Below are 13,971 nucleotides of genomic sequence, written 5' to 3'. Positions count from 1 at the left end.
TGTGTGGGTGGTGCACTTGACCTCGCCACAAGACCATATCCAGCACCTGCCTGGGTCAACACGGGAGGCTCGCCCCCATCTTCCTCTGGCGTCTCCCAACCCCCCCCCCCCCCCCCACACACACACACGTCACATCACACCAACAACCATCAACTATGAGTCCGGAAGTACACGTTCTGTGCCGCAGGGCTGACTTGCGGTTGCGGTAGTGGTGTAGCGGAGGAACATGTGGATTCTAGCTCCATCAGTCCAATCCAACACACACACACACACACACACACACACACACACACACACACACACACAGCCTCCAACAGGTGTCGTCTGCACCACAATATAAATATCACAAACTTTTTTCTCCTCAGACGCAGCCACAGAGCAGATGTCATCACTCTGCTGGAGAACGTCCTCACTTTCCTACAAACTTTCCACGGCTTTATTTGACCACAATATCTGCCGGTAGTTGAGCCGGAGGGAGAGGTGGGTGGGAAATGCTTTCCTATCCTTGTTCTATAAGTAAAGTCATTTTTCATTAAATATTTTTTTCATATATAATCTCGCTATGTATCGTGAGGTTTTCAGTTATCTGCCCCTGCCGTGTGCACCATCATCACTACGCTACCACCAGTGCACCATCATCACTACGCTACCACCAGTGCACCATCATCACTACGCTACCATAGTTGGTATCGGGATGTGTATAACGACAGAGCTCGCTCACCGCCACCCGTGTTACCACAACTGGTCCTCACAACTTACCACAACCACCTCAAGTCACTCTCACTCTTCTCGGGGGTGTGCGAGATGATACATAATTGTCGAAGCATGTAGCCAGACTCTCTACCCTGCACCACACTATACGTCACCTGGCACAACGTAAGTTAACAATCTCCGACCAACCAAAGTGCTGGTGCCGAGTGGTGGACGCTGCACCGAGTCCTCTGACTCAACAGGCTGAAGCAGACGAGTCGGTACAGCTTCGATGGCATACGTCACGTCCCAGCTGTACCGAACCGTCTAGCTCGACAAGCAAAAAGATTACAGAATCAACTTTGTAACAACCTATGTAATATTAACCTATTGGGATCTGACTAAGACCCTTCGTGACCTCTGTAATCCTTTTGCCCAACAGCTCACAGGATAAGCATGAGGTGCACAATAAACTTGCCAGGGTGACCAGCACACAACAGTCGGTGTAGCCTCGACCACGCGCATACTTGAGGCTTCGGGCGTGCTGCTGGCCCTGTGTCCACGTTTGTTTATCAAAGTATGGGATTCTAAGTCAGAGACACACACGAAGGAACTCTTGTCTCACTTGAAAGACATATGTAGCCCTTATAACGGACTGCACACCAACATATACAGGCCAACCCAATACAATCCTCGAACAGGACGAGTGTAAGAGTTAATACGAACAATCTTACATCCGGGAACCAATGAAAGCTGTTACCGCTCCTTGCCGACTCCCGCGGTAAATCCCCCTCCCCCAGGCCGACACGGAGGGCAGTATCCAGTTTCAATACCGCAGCACCGCAGGTCCAGGAGGTCTGCCTCTGACTAATGCGGTGGTGTGAGTGAAGAATCCCATAGTCATGTATAATTACCACAACACATCCTACAAAATAAGAGTTACTAAGGTCAGATAACTTTTACCTTCACCATCCTGAACATGAATGACATACAGATCATCTCTAACTTCATAAAAATGTCCTTACTTAATAAGTTCAGACCAACAAAAAACCAAGAGAGTAATGAACGAGAGTTGATCAGATATGTTCTGACAGAAAGTGTATAGGGATCGGTGAGACCCTCCTTCCTCCGACTACCATTCACAGCAAGCACGTTATCCGTGAGGCAACTCAAGGGTGGCCGCCAGTAACCCACCTCAGTTTGCCTCAGACTATCTTGAGCAGATGATGATGATGATGTTTCTTGACTTTTCCTGGCTGCCACTTCCTTGTGGGAATGTCGCATCTGGGGTCCGCAATTCTTCCACCTGTGCTACAAGATGGTTGGCTCTTACCTTCATAAGACGGAAAACGCCGCTCAACTGGCATGATCGAGCGGGTACTTCCTGCAGCAGCTCATCAGTGCCTCGCTTCATTCAGGAGATCAAGAACCTATGGACTCAAACCGTCGACCTAAAGTACTTGAGGAACCTTGCCACTTCCATGGTAATCTAGGCCAAACCAGACATGACACACTACTAATATGCAAGCGTGACATCGCCTTTGAAAACGTATGGGAAGGTCGACAGGTCTTTCTTTGTGTGGACTCTGTACACAGTGAGTAAAGACATGGTGCATATGTATGTTACGTAAAGGGGCAACAGGAGTATAAAAGTCTCTCCCTATTACACACACACACACACACACACACACACACACACACACACACACATACACACACACACACACACACACACACACACACAGGATCCGTCAGGTGTCATGTCGCCCTTGAGGCAACATCCGGCCTGCTGGTCCTTGTGTCAGGTAGGGGGAGGAAGATGCTATCATGAGTCACGTGAGCGCACCAGCGGGTCTAGGCTGAACATAAAGAGGTACAGTACTCCCTCCCATCCTGGGTACAATCAAGCGCTTCACCCACCGCCTGATACCCTGACTGTACAATTGATTCAGTGTTGTGGACACACACTTCCCTCACTACTGCCTCTCATGAGGGTGTGCTGCAGTGGTCGACCATCACGTTATCGTTTGCTCCGTGCTGGTGTCTTGCTGGTGCGACCTATCTTACCAACACGGAGGGTTGTCCTCGTCTCCCACTTGGTTCTCTCCTTTATCAACAACATGTTCATCCCCTGGGCATGTGGTGGAGGGCGCCGCCCGTATTGTTGACCTGAGCAAGGTCAGAGGGAAGTCTGACCCTCCCCCCACTCCACCACACACACACATACACACACACACACCCCGACGCCAGACTCACAGACCATCACCACCAGTTCCCCATCCCCCTTAGCTCGACATGTCATCGCACCTGAATCAACTCTCTCTCTCTCTCTCTCTCTCTCTCTCTCTCTCTCTCTCTCTCTCTCTCTCTCTCTCTCTCTCTCTCTCTCACACACACACACACACACACAACGAGGAGTGGCTAACACGAGTGAGGACGAGACTAACGCCACTAGGAGTCGTGCCACCAGCAGCGCCGCTAACCCCACAGTGGCCTGAGGTTTCACCTAGTTTTCCCGCGTGTGTCGTGTGGGGGGCAGTACACACCGTCACCCATCAACATTATGACCAACAATCAAAACAAAAACAACAAACTATTGAGGGCACACGAGGGACAGAGGCGACCACTGAATGAGACAAGAGATGCTCAGTACCTGGGGGTAAGGATACTCACTCACCACCACCACCACTCCAACATCACCACCACCACCACACATACCACTCCAACACCACCACACACAACTATCCACGAACCTCCAGCCTTCATTCTGTCACTACTGTATTTTTTCCCCTTTTGTACGTTTCACTCCAGCTCTGCCCTTAGCAAGGACTTCCGTCCGTGACCGGAGACTTATATATATATATATATATATATATATATATATATATATATATATATATATATATATATATATATTCTTTTATCACACTTTGTCGCTGTCTTCCGCGTTAGCGAGGTAGCGCAAGGAAACAAACGAAAGAATGGCCCAACCCACCAACATACACATGTATATACATATACGCCTACAAACACACATATACATACCTATACATCTCAACGTATACATATATATACATACACAGACATATACATATATGCACATGTACATAATTCATACTTGCTGCCCTTATTCATTCCTGTCGCCACCTCGTCACACATGAAATGACAACCCCCTCCCCTCGCACGCGCGCGAGGTAGCGCTAGGAAAAGAAAACAAAGGCCACATTCGTTCACACTCAGTCTCTAGCTGTCATGTATAATGCACCAAAACCACTGCTCCCTTTCCACATCCAGGCCTCACAAAACTTTCCATAGTTTACCCCAGACGTTTCACATGCCCAAGTTCAATCCACTGACAGCACGTCGACCCCGGTATACAGCAACGTTCCAATTCACTTTATTCCTTGCACGGCTTTCACCCTAATGCATGTTCAGGCCCCGATCGCTCAAAATCTTTTTCACTCCATCCTTCCACCTCCAATTTGGTCTCCCACTTCTCGTTCCCTCCACCTCAGACATATATCCTCGTTGTCAATCTTTCCTCACTCATTCTCTCCATGTGACCAAACCATTTCAATACACCCTCTTCTGCTCTCTCAACCACACTCTTTTTATTACCACACATCTCTCTTACCCTGATCAAACCACCTCACACCACATATTGTCCTCCAACACCTCATTTCCAACACATCTACCCTCCTCCGCACAACCCTATCTAGAGCCCACGCCTCGCAACCATGTAACATTGTTGGAACCACTATTCCTTCAAACATACCCACTTTTGCTTTCCGAGATAATGTTCTCGTCTTCCACACACACAGTACAGGTAAACACAGACTCATCCCTTCCTCTACCCTCTGCTATCGACCGTCTCCATATACCTGTACGGTCGTGAACACGAAACACTGACTTTCAGTGACATCTACTGACTAACATTAATCTCTCTACTTTCCAACAACATGAGGCCGGCGCGAGGAAAGACAGAGGCAGGCACGTGTGAGGAACACCGACCTTATGATCACCTGCTTCATAAAAACAGTGAGCGACAAACTAACTGCTGTATACGTGCACCACCTGCCACCCTGCTCACCCTCACTCACTACACCACGGCATTACTTACCTCAGGCCACCACGCCACTCTACCGAGGCTGCACAGTTCTGCACCACATTCTTGGTAAATGATAAATAAATCAGCAAGAGAGTTTAACGATTTTTTTCAGCACTAAAGCGATCGAAGTGCCGGCACTGTCGCCATGACGTTTATTTAGTTTCGTTAGGTTCAGATGAAGCTCCCGGCTGGCCACCCTCACGTGCAGTGGTGTCTGTGTAGCGGCATCATCGCACGACCCAGTGTCCTGCCACTACAGAAGGATGGCTTGTGGCGGTCCTCCTCGACGCGTTCACCTGCAGTGTCTGTCAGTAGTGTATGTGGTGCAGGGCGGGCAGGCAGGCAGGCACGGCTCCTGACCTGTCAACTGCAGCACAACATAGGAATGTATTGACTGGTAATGTGTGTGGGGCCACCACTGCCTGGCCACACCCCAGTCAGGACAGCCACGCTGGACGGCTACAAGGTACAACTGTAACTCACAACACTGGCCCTGCAGTGAAGAGGAATGTTGCAATACATACCTGGACAAAACCTTATAACTTTAACTGTTTGCTACACTCAATGTTCTTGAGGTTGTAGTAACTACAACTACTGAGTCAAAGTCTCTGACTCACTACCTCTCTACTTGCCCTCTACAGCCTGAGAACTGAAGGTAAGTCACTGAAGCCAGATACATACCAGCACTAATGGTAAACGGTTACATTCACCCTGTATACATTCCCTCCAAGGCTCTGAGAGCACGTCACAACTTGGTACTTTAACGAAACCTGCATCACATACAGAGACTGATGACCACAATACTGGGTCCTCAAGCAACCATACAAAAATGTAATCAAATACCAACCAGCAAGAACATAAACATCGTCCCTCACACAGAAACGTATCCAGCAGAACATTGTACAATATATGTCGACATTGTACATTATATGTACACATTGTACATTATATGTCGATATTGTACATTATATGTAGGCATTGTACATTATTTGTAAACATTGTACATCATATGGAGGGACATTGTACAGTACACGGAAAGACCTCTCAATATACGGAGACATTGTACAGTATATGGTCAGGCACAGTACAGTATAAGGAGAGACAATACACTATATAAAGACAGTAACAGCATCACTAAACTATATCATACATGTTGTCAGTACCTGAACAAGGCTGGCCTGCGAATACCACGGCTGGGAAACACTGGCCACATGAGAGTAACGTGTGTGGCCACACGACACATTACCATGCCAGGTATGGCCACACGAGACACCTTACCACGCCAGGTGTGGCCACACGAGACACGTTACCACGCCAGGTGTGACAGTGTAACAGATGCACAGATCCTATCAAATCTGCAGAGGTTGGCACTATATATTACTGTTCACTGTAAGATACCACAATGGCATACTTCTCCCTCTCCCGCACCCACCAATATATATATATATATATATATATATATATATATATATATATATATATATATATATATATATATATATATATATATATATTGTATGTTGCTGGCATGAAGTAAATGACTCAAACATTATATGAAAATACTGGGGTTGGGTAAGATAAGGATTCTGAAGCCACAGTATGTGACTAACATGGTGTCATAATGAGTGACTGAGTTGTACCACAACACTGACTTGTGTCATTGTCAGGCCGCCCAAGATGAGTGTGGCAGACTGAGTTAATCATAGTGATCGTGTAAGATGGAAAACTTAAAATGATTAATGCACGATACAATCCCAGCCTCCAGCCAGGACGACCACCGCACCTGGGGACACACCGTAAGACCCACTGGGACGGTATGTCCCCTGTGTGTGTGTTATCCCAGACTGGTATTCCTTATGGCTACAGTGGACAAGGTTGTGTGCAGATCATACTGCAGCACCAGTGGTCATTCTTGGCTCGTCTTCCTCAAGCTAAACCTAGTTCACATATCCACACGAGATAACACATCAATACTGCATTCTGCACCACACCCAAGTGCTGCAGATGGCTTCCCTTGTGGGTATTCTCCCTCAGTGCTTCCTCCCCGCCTTCCTCTGTACCACACACCAGCTCTTCCATCCCTCCCCAGCCGAGCGTTCTCCCGGCCTACAAGCCGCCCCCTCCCTCCACACATGTCCCGCCCAGCACCCGGTCACTCACCCACTTATAATGACAGCCATCCTCCCTCTGCTCATTACTGCTTTTTTTTCCAATAATCCCAAACTCCTGCTCTCTCTCTCTCTCTCTCTCTCTCTCTCTCTCTCTCTCTCTCTCTCTCTCTCTCTCTCTCTCTCTCTCTCTCTCATGATTGTACAGAGACGTGTGGGGCAGGCAGTTCCCAGGACCGTGTGATAATGACAACACCAGAGGAGGAGAACAACACATCAGTGTACAACTCCCTCATACTACAATAATTAGGTCATTATGAATATATAATTAGAGGTCATTATGAATACATAATTTAATAGAGCATTAAGAAGTTGTATGTATGTCAGTTGAGAATGTGCAAGGGATGGAAATCCTCCAGAGTAAAACCTCTCCCCGTACAGTTCAAACAAGTAATAACAAATATGTAATGACTTACACAATATAACCACCCACCAACACCCACTTCACAATGGCCTCGTCCATAGAAAAAATATAAGCGATCTTGTACACTACAACAGCTCTAACACTGACGGTACAATTAACGTTTGTATTTATCAGCATGATTTTTTTCGTTGTTTTGGTAAACTTTATTTGTTACAAGTTATCCAGTTATATAACGTAATCTCCTGTACACGAAGCGACGCTTGACCACGACGTAACAACCTGTGAACACTGACGTGATCCCTGAGCACGAGGGTACGATCTCTGAGCGGGACAGCCTAGCCTCTGACGTGAGTCTACACCTGAAGCACCAGCCTACACCGTCAGATGGATGAGTCGAACCGTCATGCTGAAGGATGATAGTACCGTTATGAACCACAGTGAGACAGAGGCTCCCAGACACATGACGAAGCACAGGAAGCACTACTACCTAGTGCTGCCGCCAGCCTCACAATAACATGGTGGGAGGGACTCCGCCCACTCGCCCGTCAACACCACCATGGAAGAAGAGACTCTGCCAAGTGGGACAGCTGGCGCCCACCATACCTTATGATCAACTGACGAAGTCTTTGGGGGGTAGATCGTTATAGGGTTAGATCGTTAATCCAACAAGCTGTTAGAAGCCGCAGCCCTCAAGCCTACATGACCCCCACTGTCTGGATGGTGTGGTACGCTTTGTAGGTACTAGTCCAGTGTGCTCAAACTTCCCTGCTCTACATCCATCCCCTCCTGTATCTGATGGTAGCTGGCGAGGTGTCTTGAGTGCTGGCCACCGAATGTTGAAGGTGTTGTCTCTTGTTGTGTATATCACATCTGAGGTGGTGCTCTACATAGTCTTCCATGGCAATCATATGTTGTGTATATCACATCTGAGGTGGTGCTCTACATAGTCTTCCATGGCAATCATATATTATGAGATGTTCCAGGTATACATGATGATATACCTCTCCTCTCTCATTCCTTAGCTTCGCCCGCTTCGTATGTCAACAACACATGTTCCCAAGTGGGAATCTTTCCAAGCTGTAACGAGAGAGAGAGAGAGAGAGAGAGAGAGAGAGAGAGAGAGAGAGAGAGAGAGAGAGAGAGAGAGAGAGAGAGAGAGGTGGAATGACAGACGGTGAGAGTGACATGTCTTCTATCTACCTACCTATGAGCCTCAAGTCCACTCCCGGAAGGTGGGTTGTATGTGGCACATGAGCAAGACCAGTCATACCCAGTGTTGTGGTGTTGCATGACCAGTATACCAGGCCTGGTACCAGGTATGTGGCAGTCAGGCGTAAGCTTGCAGGTAAGACCTTGTTCGTGATGGTCCGTCACACTCCTGCACACACACACAACACACGCCCTCTCTCGCCACAATGGCACACCGCAGACACCTACTTATGTAACACACACACACACACACACACACACACACACACACACACACACACGCACATATATTCACATTAACCTGAAACTACGTACTGTAAGACGGACTCCACAACATTGTGTGTGTGTGTGTGTGTGTGTGTGTGTGTGTGTTATCTTCCTCCAGTGTGACGCTCGGATGGTGGTAGTATTTGTGTATATCAAAATGCGACACGACAGGTAAGAACCTACAGACATTACACTCATAACTTGATATATACGCACATGTAACATGACCATCATGAGGAGTTTCATGATGGTGACAATGTGAGGTTTTCCCCGACCATGGAAGGGGCCAGACTCTCCCGAGTGACCCAGGCAGTATACAACACACTAACAATAGTCACACTGGGAAGACACACGTCATGTGATCCGTGGATCACTACATCAGCAGAAGCAATCAACCCCAGGGAAGCTGGCGAGGTCCCCAGGCACGTCATCTTAACCACCGCTCACCACCAGCACTACCACTACCATTCCTCATACGCCACATACCCACAACAACAACAACCACACACAACGACAAACTCTTTCAGAACAATTAGCAGATGTGTGCCATGTAGACCCTCGTCTGCTCGCTCCTACGAATGGCTACAACACCCTCCCCACTCACCATCACTACTCCTTACCTCCCTCCCTGGTCACCACACTCTCTCTCCCTGGTCACTATATCTTCAAGACGGACTGGCACTGGTGGATGGAATACCTACTCATACCCGCCATATTCCCCCTTCACACTTCCAAAAGTCTTTCCGCTCAACAAGAAAATATTCACTCGACAATATCAACACACCAGGAGTAGCAGACAAATTCTATCCTGTCAAGGAAATAGATGAATTGTTGGCAATTGTGTTTATGGGTTTGTCAGAGCACGTGTGGCAACTCGCTCGACGTGTATACAAACATGAGACACACAGAGAGACACTATCCCATTATCATAGTCAAGACAGAGAGTCACATTATGACGATGATCAGAGCAGATGGTGGGAGGATATGAACCACTGTACCACACACTCGACCATAACCACGAGCGATGATGCTCTACACTGCACCATCAGAACAGATGCTCCTAACACTGACACACATATATAACTGGTCTCTGCCAGCTCACTTAGGCCCTCCTCACGGCCTAGGCAGAGGCAAGGTGTTGTCCAACAGCAACAGGTAGGTACATTCCTCATTACCTGAGCAAGATAAGATAAGGTAGACAGTCGGTGCAGCTGATAGCACTGTGCTTCTCCCCTGTACTACGTCACAACCTTCTCATCACGGTAAGGTTAGGTCACTCCACCTGTATAAGACACATGTAAGCAGTTCAAGCTAATGTACCCCACATACCCGAGAATTATCTGAACTTTGCTCCATATACCTCATCCTAACTTGGTCTAAGATACTGGAGAAGTATCCTAACTTTTCCTCAGATACTAAATATGTTCCATGAATTTGTTCCGCATACTTGAGAAGTATTGTGAGCACGTCAACTGTTGACGTTACATTTATCACGTGACATGTGATATTATGCCAACACGGAGGCCTGATGGTTTTCCTGTGTGGCGCCCGTCGTCCGCACGATGGCCAGAGTGCAGCAATATTCCTCATTTCTTACTGCCCAAATTTACAATCAATAAGACATACGTCCATCGCAAGAGAGCTTCAGTTACCATTATAATATTAATCTAAATACCAGACGATCACAACATCTGCTGACCACTACCAAGCTTGGCTGTAAAGCTGGCCAGCTAAACTAAAACTCAACTCACGTGTGTTTGTTGTAATAACTGGACAAACAACATAGAAGTACTTTTCATAACAATACAATCATTTATAAATATAGCAGAACAGATGCCGTATTATGTCCAGTAACAAACCAGATACAATATTACCACTTAAAAGTGGGTCTCGTCATCCCCACAACTAAACCTGGTAATCAACGAAACTAATTCCATTTCCAGAAGTAATCAACAACTCGACTACAAATGTACAACAACACCCCGCTGCAAGGTGGAAATAATCCCAGGTCCATTCCAGAATAACAGGTCGGTCCACTGTGGATCACCAAGAGAACCAATCACTGGGTAATATTCAAGTCTGGCTCGGCAGGTTGTTACTGGCATGAAACACAAGAGGGAACATCCTGGCCAGAGGCTGATGTCCATGATTACATCATATCAAGCCTCTGCACATATAATCAACACATACCTTACACTTAACTGCATCACCACGGAAGATCATATATATATATATATATATATATATATATATATATATATATATATATATATATATATATATATATATATATATATATCATACTGACACTCTAACTAGAATTTAAGAAGATATTCTTCAAACGCAAGTTAAGGAATCAGACAATGTTCCTAGTACAATGCCAGAGTAATGGCGTATCACATGAAACACTTGCCTGCTCCAACATTCTATATATAGGACAAGAAACATGGAGTTGAGAGTATGTGGGGCGTATCTCCCCACGTACAACTGGTAGGGGTCGACCTCTCACGGTCGAATATAACACTTGTGAAGACACCAAGAGGAACCAGATATAGCCAGGTGGGGCTCACTGGCGTGCAAGTTAGACGGATGGTAACGTCGTGTTCAAGGTTAGTGTCACCGCTGGAGTCGTGCTCCGGAGGACAAGCACTAGGCAGGTGGGGCAGGCGGGTTGGTATACCCTGATAACCAACACACACCACTTGCTCTGACGACGCTGGCGCCACCATCCGGATCTTTACGACCGTTGATGTCCGCGACCGCTGATTGTGACGATACTCACTCACGGAACTTCTGCTGCTTTGCTCGTGCACGGACCAACTGGGCAGCAAGGTGCTGGAGTGAGGCAAGGTGAGGCACAATATTTGTAGAGCACGGATGCCACCTGACCATAACAATGGACGAGATGAAACGAAACAAAGTAAAGCTGTCAAACCGAAGAGGAGGAACGAGACCTGGCCAGAGGGTACACAGCCATGTCACCTGCCTGGTAGAATGAAATATCCAAACACCTCACATACAGCGCCACCTTGCTGCTGCTTCCTTCATCGTGCTCTACCCGGTCTTACCTGCAACGAAAGGCAGGATACGGGGACACATGACACCTGGAGGCAATGAAAGACGCCACAACAAACTGTTCCAGAAACATACCAGCTACAACACGTGCACACAATAACCCGACCGTCGATACTCACCCCTCCTATCTTCCATCTGGAACACAAGCTGAAGCAGCAGCAGCATAAATCCATCCTGGGTTACCAGTTCTGGAAACTGACTCTGTAGAAGCTGGGTTCTTAACCAGAGACAAGTGAACCAGACCCAAACTGAAACACCATCACTGAGACCCGGCCACCGTTGTCACGCCCTTCCACTAACACAGTAACGACGGCAGGAGCACTGCCTGTAACGACACACCAACGCTAATACCACTACAACACAAAACACAAGTAGCAAGTAGGAAGGGGAGGAGAGATCCCGTCACACCAAGTAGCGAGAGCAGCAGAGGCGAGGGGAAGACATCGTGGTCGTCAAGTAGCAAAGAAAAGCTAGGGAGGTAGGGAGGGAGGGAGGGTGAGCAGGTGGTGGTATGTTGTAACAACAGCAGGAGTGAGGCGTGACTGCTACTTCCCGCCCGGCCTCTCTACAACTAAGACCGCCATTGTGGCGTTACTCATGACTCAGACACCAGCAGCAGATACGTGGAGGTGGCTCACTGCTAACCTATACACATGTGACCTATGGACCTGGCTTCCTCAACCACATAATGTTACAGAAATAAACCAAACTGTCGTGTGTCTGTCTGTCCTTACTTGACATTATGAGCAGCAGGAGCAGCATCGTCGTCAAGAGGGATGAAGGAGGAGCAGGTGGGTGAGGGAGGGGCTGAGTCATGCGCATCATGGAAGCATAAATGATCAGGGAGGAGAGGCGAACGGTGTTAGGCAAGATACAGGTCCTGGGTCAGACCTGGGGTACTCACATAAGTCCTGGGTCAGACCTGGGATACTCACATAGAGACAGGTCCTGGGTCAGACCTGGGGTAATCACATAGAGACAGGTCCTGGGTCACACCTAGGGTAATCACATAGAGACAGGTACTGGGTCAGAGCTGTGGTGCTCACAGACACCATCCTGAACCACTACCATCTTCATCAATCAGACTTCTTACAGATGTGTTAATAATCTCCATGTTACTTGAAATACACATCTTGTAGCGAATGTTTGACAGTCCTTCTGACGCCCCTGGTAACTATATACGGTAAGGTATACAATTACCAAGGTCGATCAGCCTTATATGTAAGACTCGCCAGCCAACGATATGTAATTTTCCACTACCACGTAGACTGAACTCAACAATATCTTATTCATCTTTACCCAAGATTTAGTTTAGTTAGAACAAGCCTGAGTGAAAAGACGAGGTTGAGAGTAAATGCAAACCAGGCAAAGGGACTGATTAGTTGGGTGTTAGTTTGAATGGAGAAAACTGGGACGAAGTAAGGCGTCTTAGATACCTGGGAGTGAACATGGCAGCATATGAAGCCATGGAAGTGGAGGCGAGACACAGGGTGGGTGAGGGGGCGAAGATTCTGGGAGCACTGAGAAAACAGTGCAAAGAGAGTTCGTTATCTGGAAAGGCGAAAGTGGATATGTTTGAAGGTGTAGTAGCTTCAACGATGTCAAGATGATGGATGCCAAGCATAGACTGTAGATGAGAAGCTGCAGAGAAGGATGGACGAGTTGGAAATGAAATGTTTGAGCAGAGTTTGTGGCGTGAGGGAGTTTGATCGAGTGAGCAATATCATGGTATGAGAGAAGTGATAGCAAGAACAGTATTGTTGAGAGAGCTGAAGCCTGTGTGCTGAAGTGGTCTGGACATAAGGAGAGATGAGGAACGAGAAGCTGACAAAGAGGCAACATGACAACCATCAACTAGACACAACCATCAGCCTGACCCACCCAACCATCAGCCTGACCCACCCAACCATCAACCTGACCCACCCAACCATCAACCAGACCCAACCATCAGCCTGACCCATCCAACCATCAGCCTGACCCACCCAACCATCAGCCTGACCCACCCAACCATCAGCCTGACCCATCCAACCATCAGCCTGACCCACCCAACCATCAGCCTGACCCACCCAACCATCAGCCTGACCCACCCA

The 13,971-nt window shown here is 47.5% G+C and overlaps 1 protein-coding gene across 7 annotated transcripts in view; it reads right to left on the bottom strand.

Moving 5' to 3' along the window:
- Nucleotides 1-13,971, bottom strand: part of LOC139759263 (ras-specific guanine nucleotide-releasing factor RalGPS1-like) — a 153,467-nt gene that overhangs the window by 120,248 nt on the left and 19,248 nt on the right. Inside the window, exon 1 of one of the 7 annotated variants that reach the window (XM_071681406.1) lies at nt 8,535-8,738. The exons of 5 other annotated variants lie outside the window; for them this stretch is intronic. In XM_071681406.1, coding sequence (XP_071537507.1) covers nt 8,535-8,620 — 86 coding nt within the window. In that variant the 5' untranslated portion in view covers nt 8,621-8,738. Of the gene's footprint in view, nt 1-4,810; nt 5,296-8,534; nt 8,739-13,971 lie in introns of those variants that run through there. One more of the 7 variants, XM_071681410.1, reaches the window with a different exon arrangement.

This window comes from Panulirus ornatus, chromosome 32 (assembly GCF_036320965.1).
Source record: "Panulirus ornatus isolate Po-2019 chromosome 32, ASM3632096v1, whole genome shotgun sequence".
Classification (NCBI taxonomy): Eukaryota; Metazoa; Arthropoda; class Malacostraca; order Decapoda; family Palinuridae; genus Panulirus; species Panulirus ornatus.
This window is presented reverse-complemented; position numbering and strand designations above follow the sequence as displayed.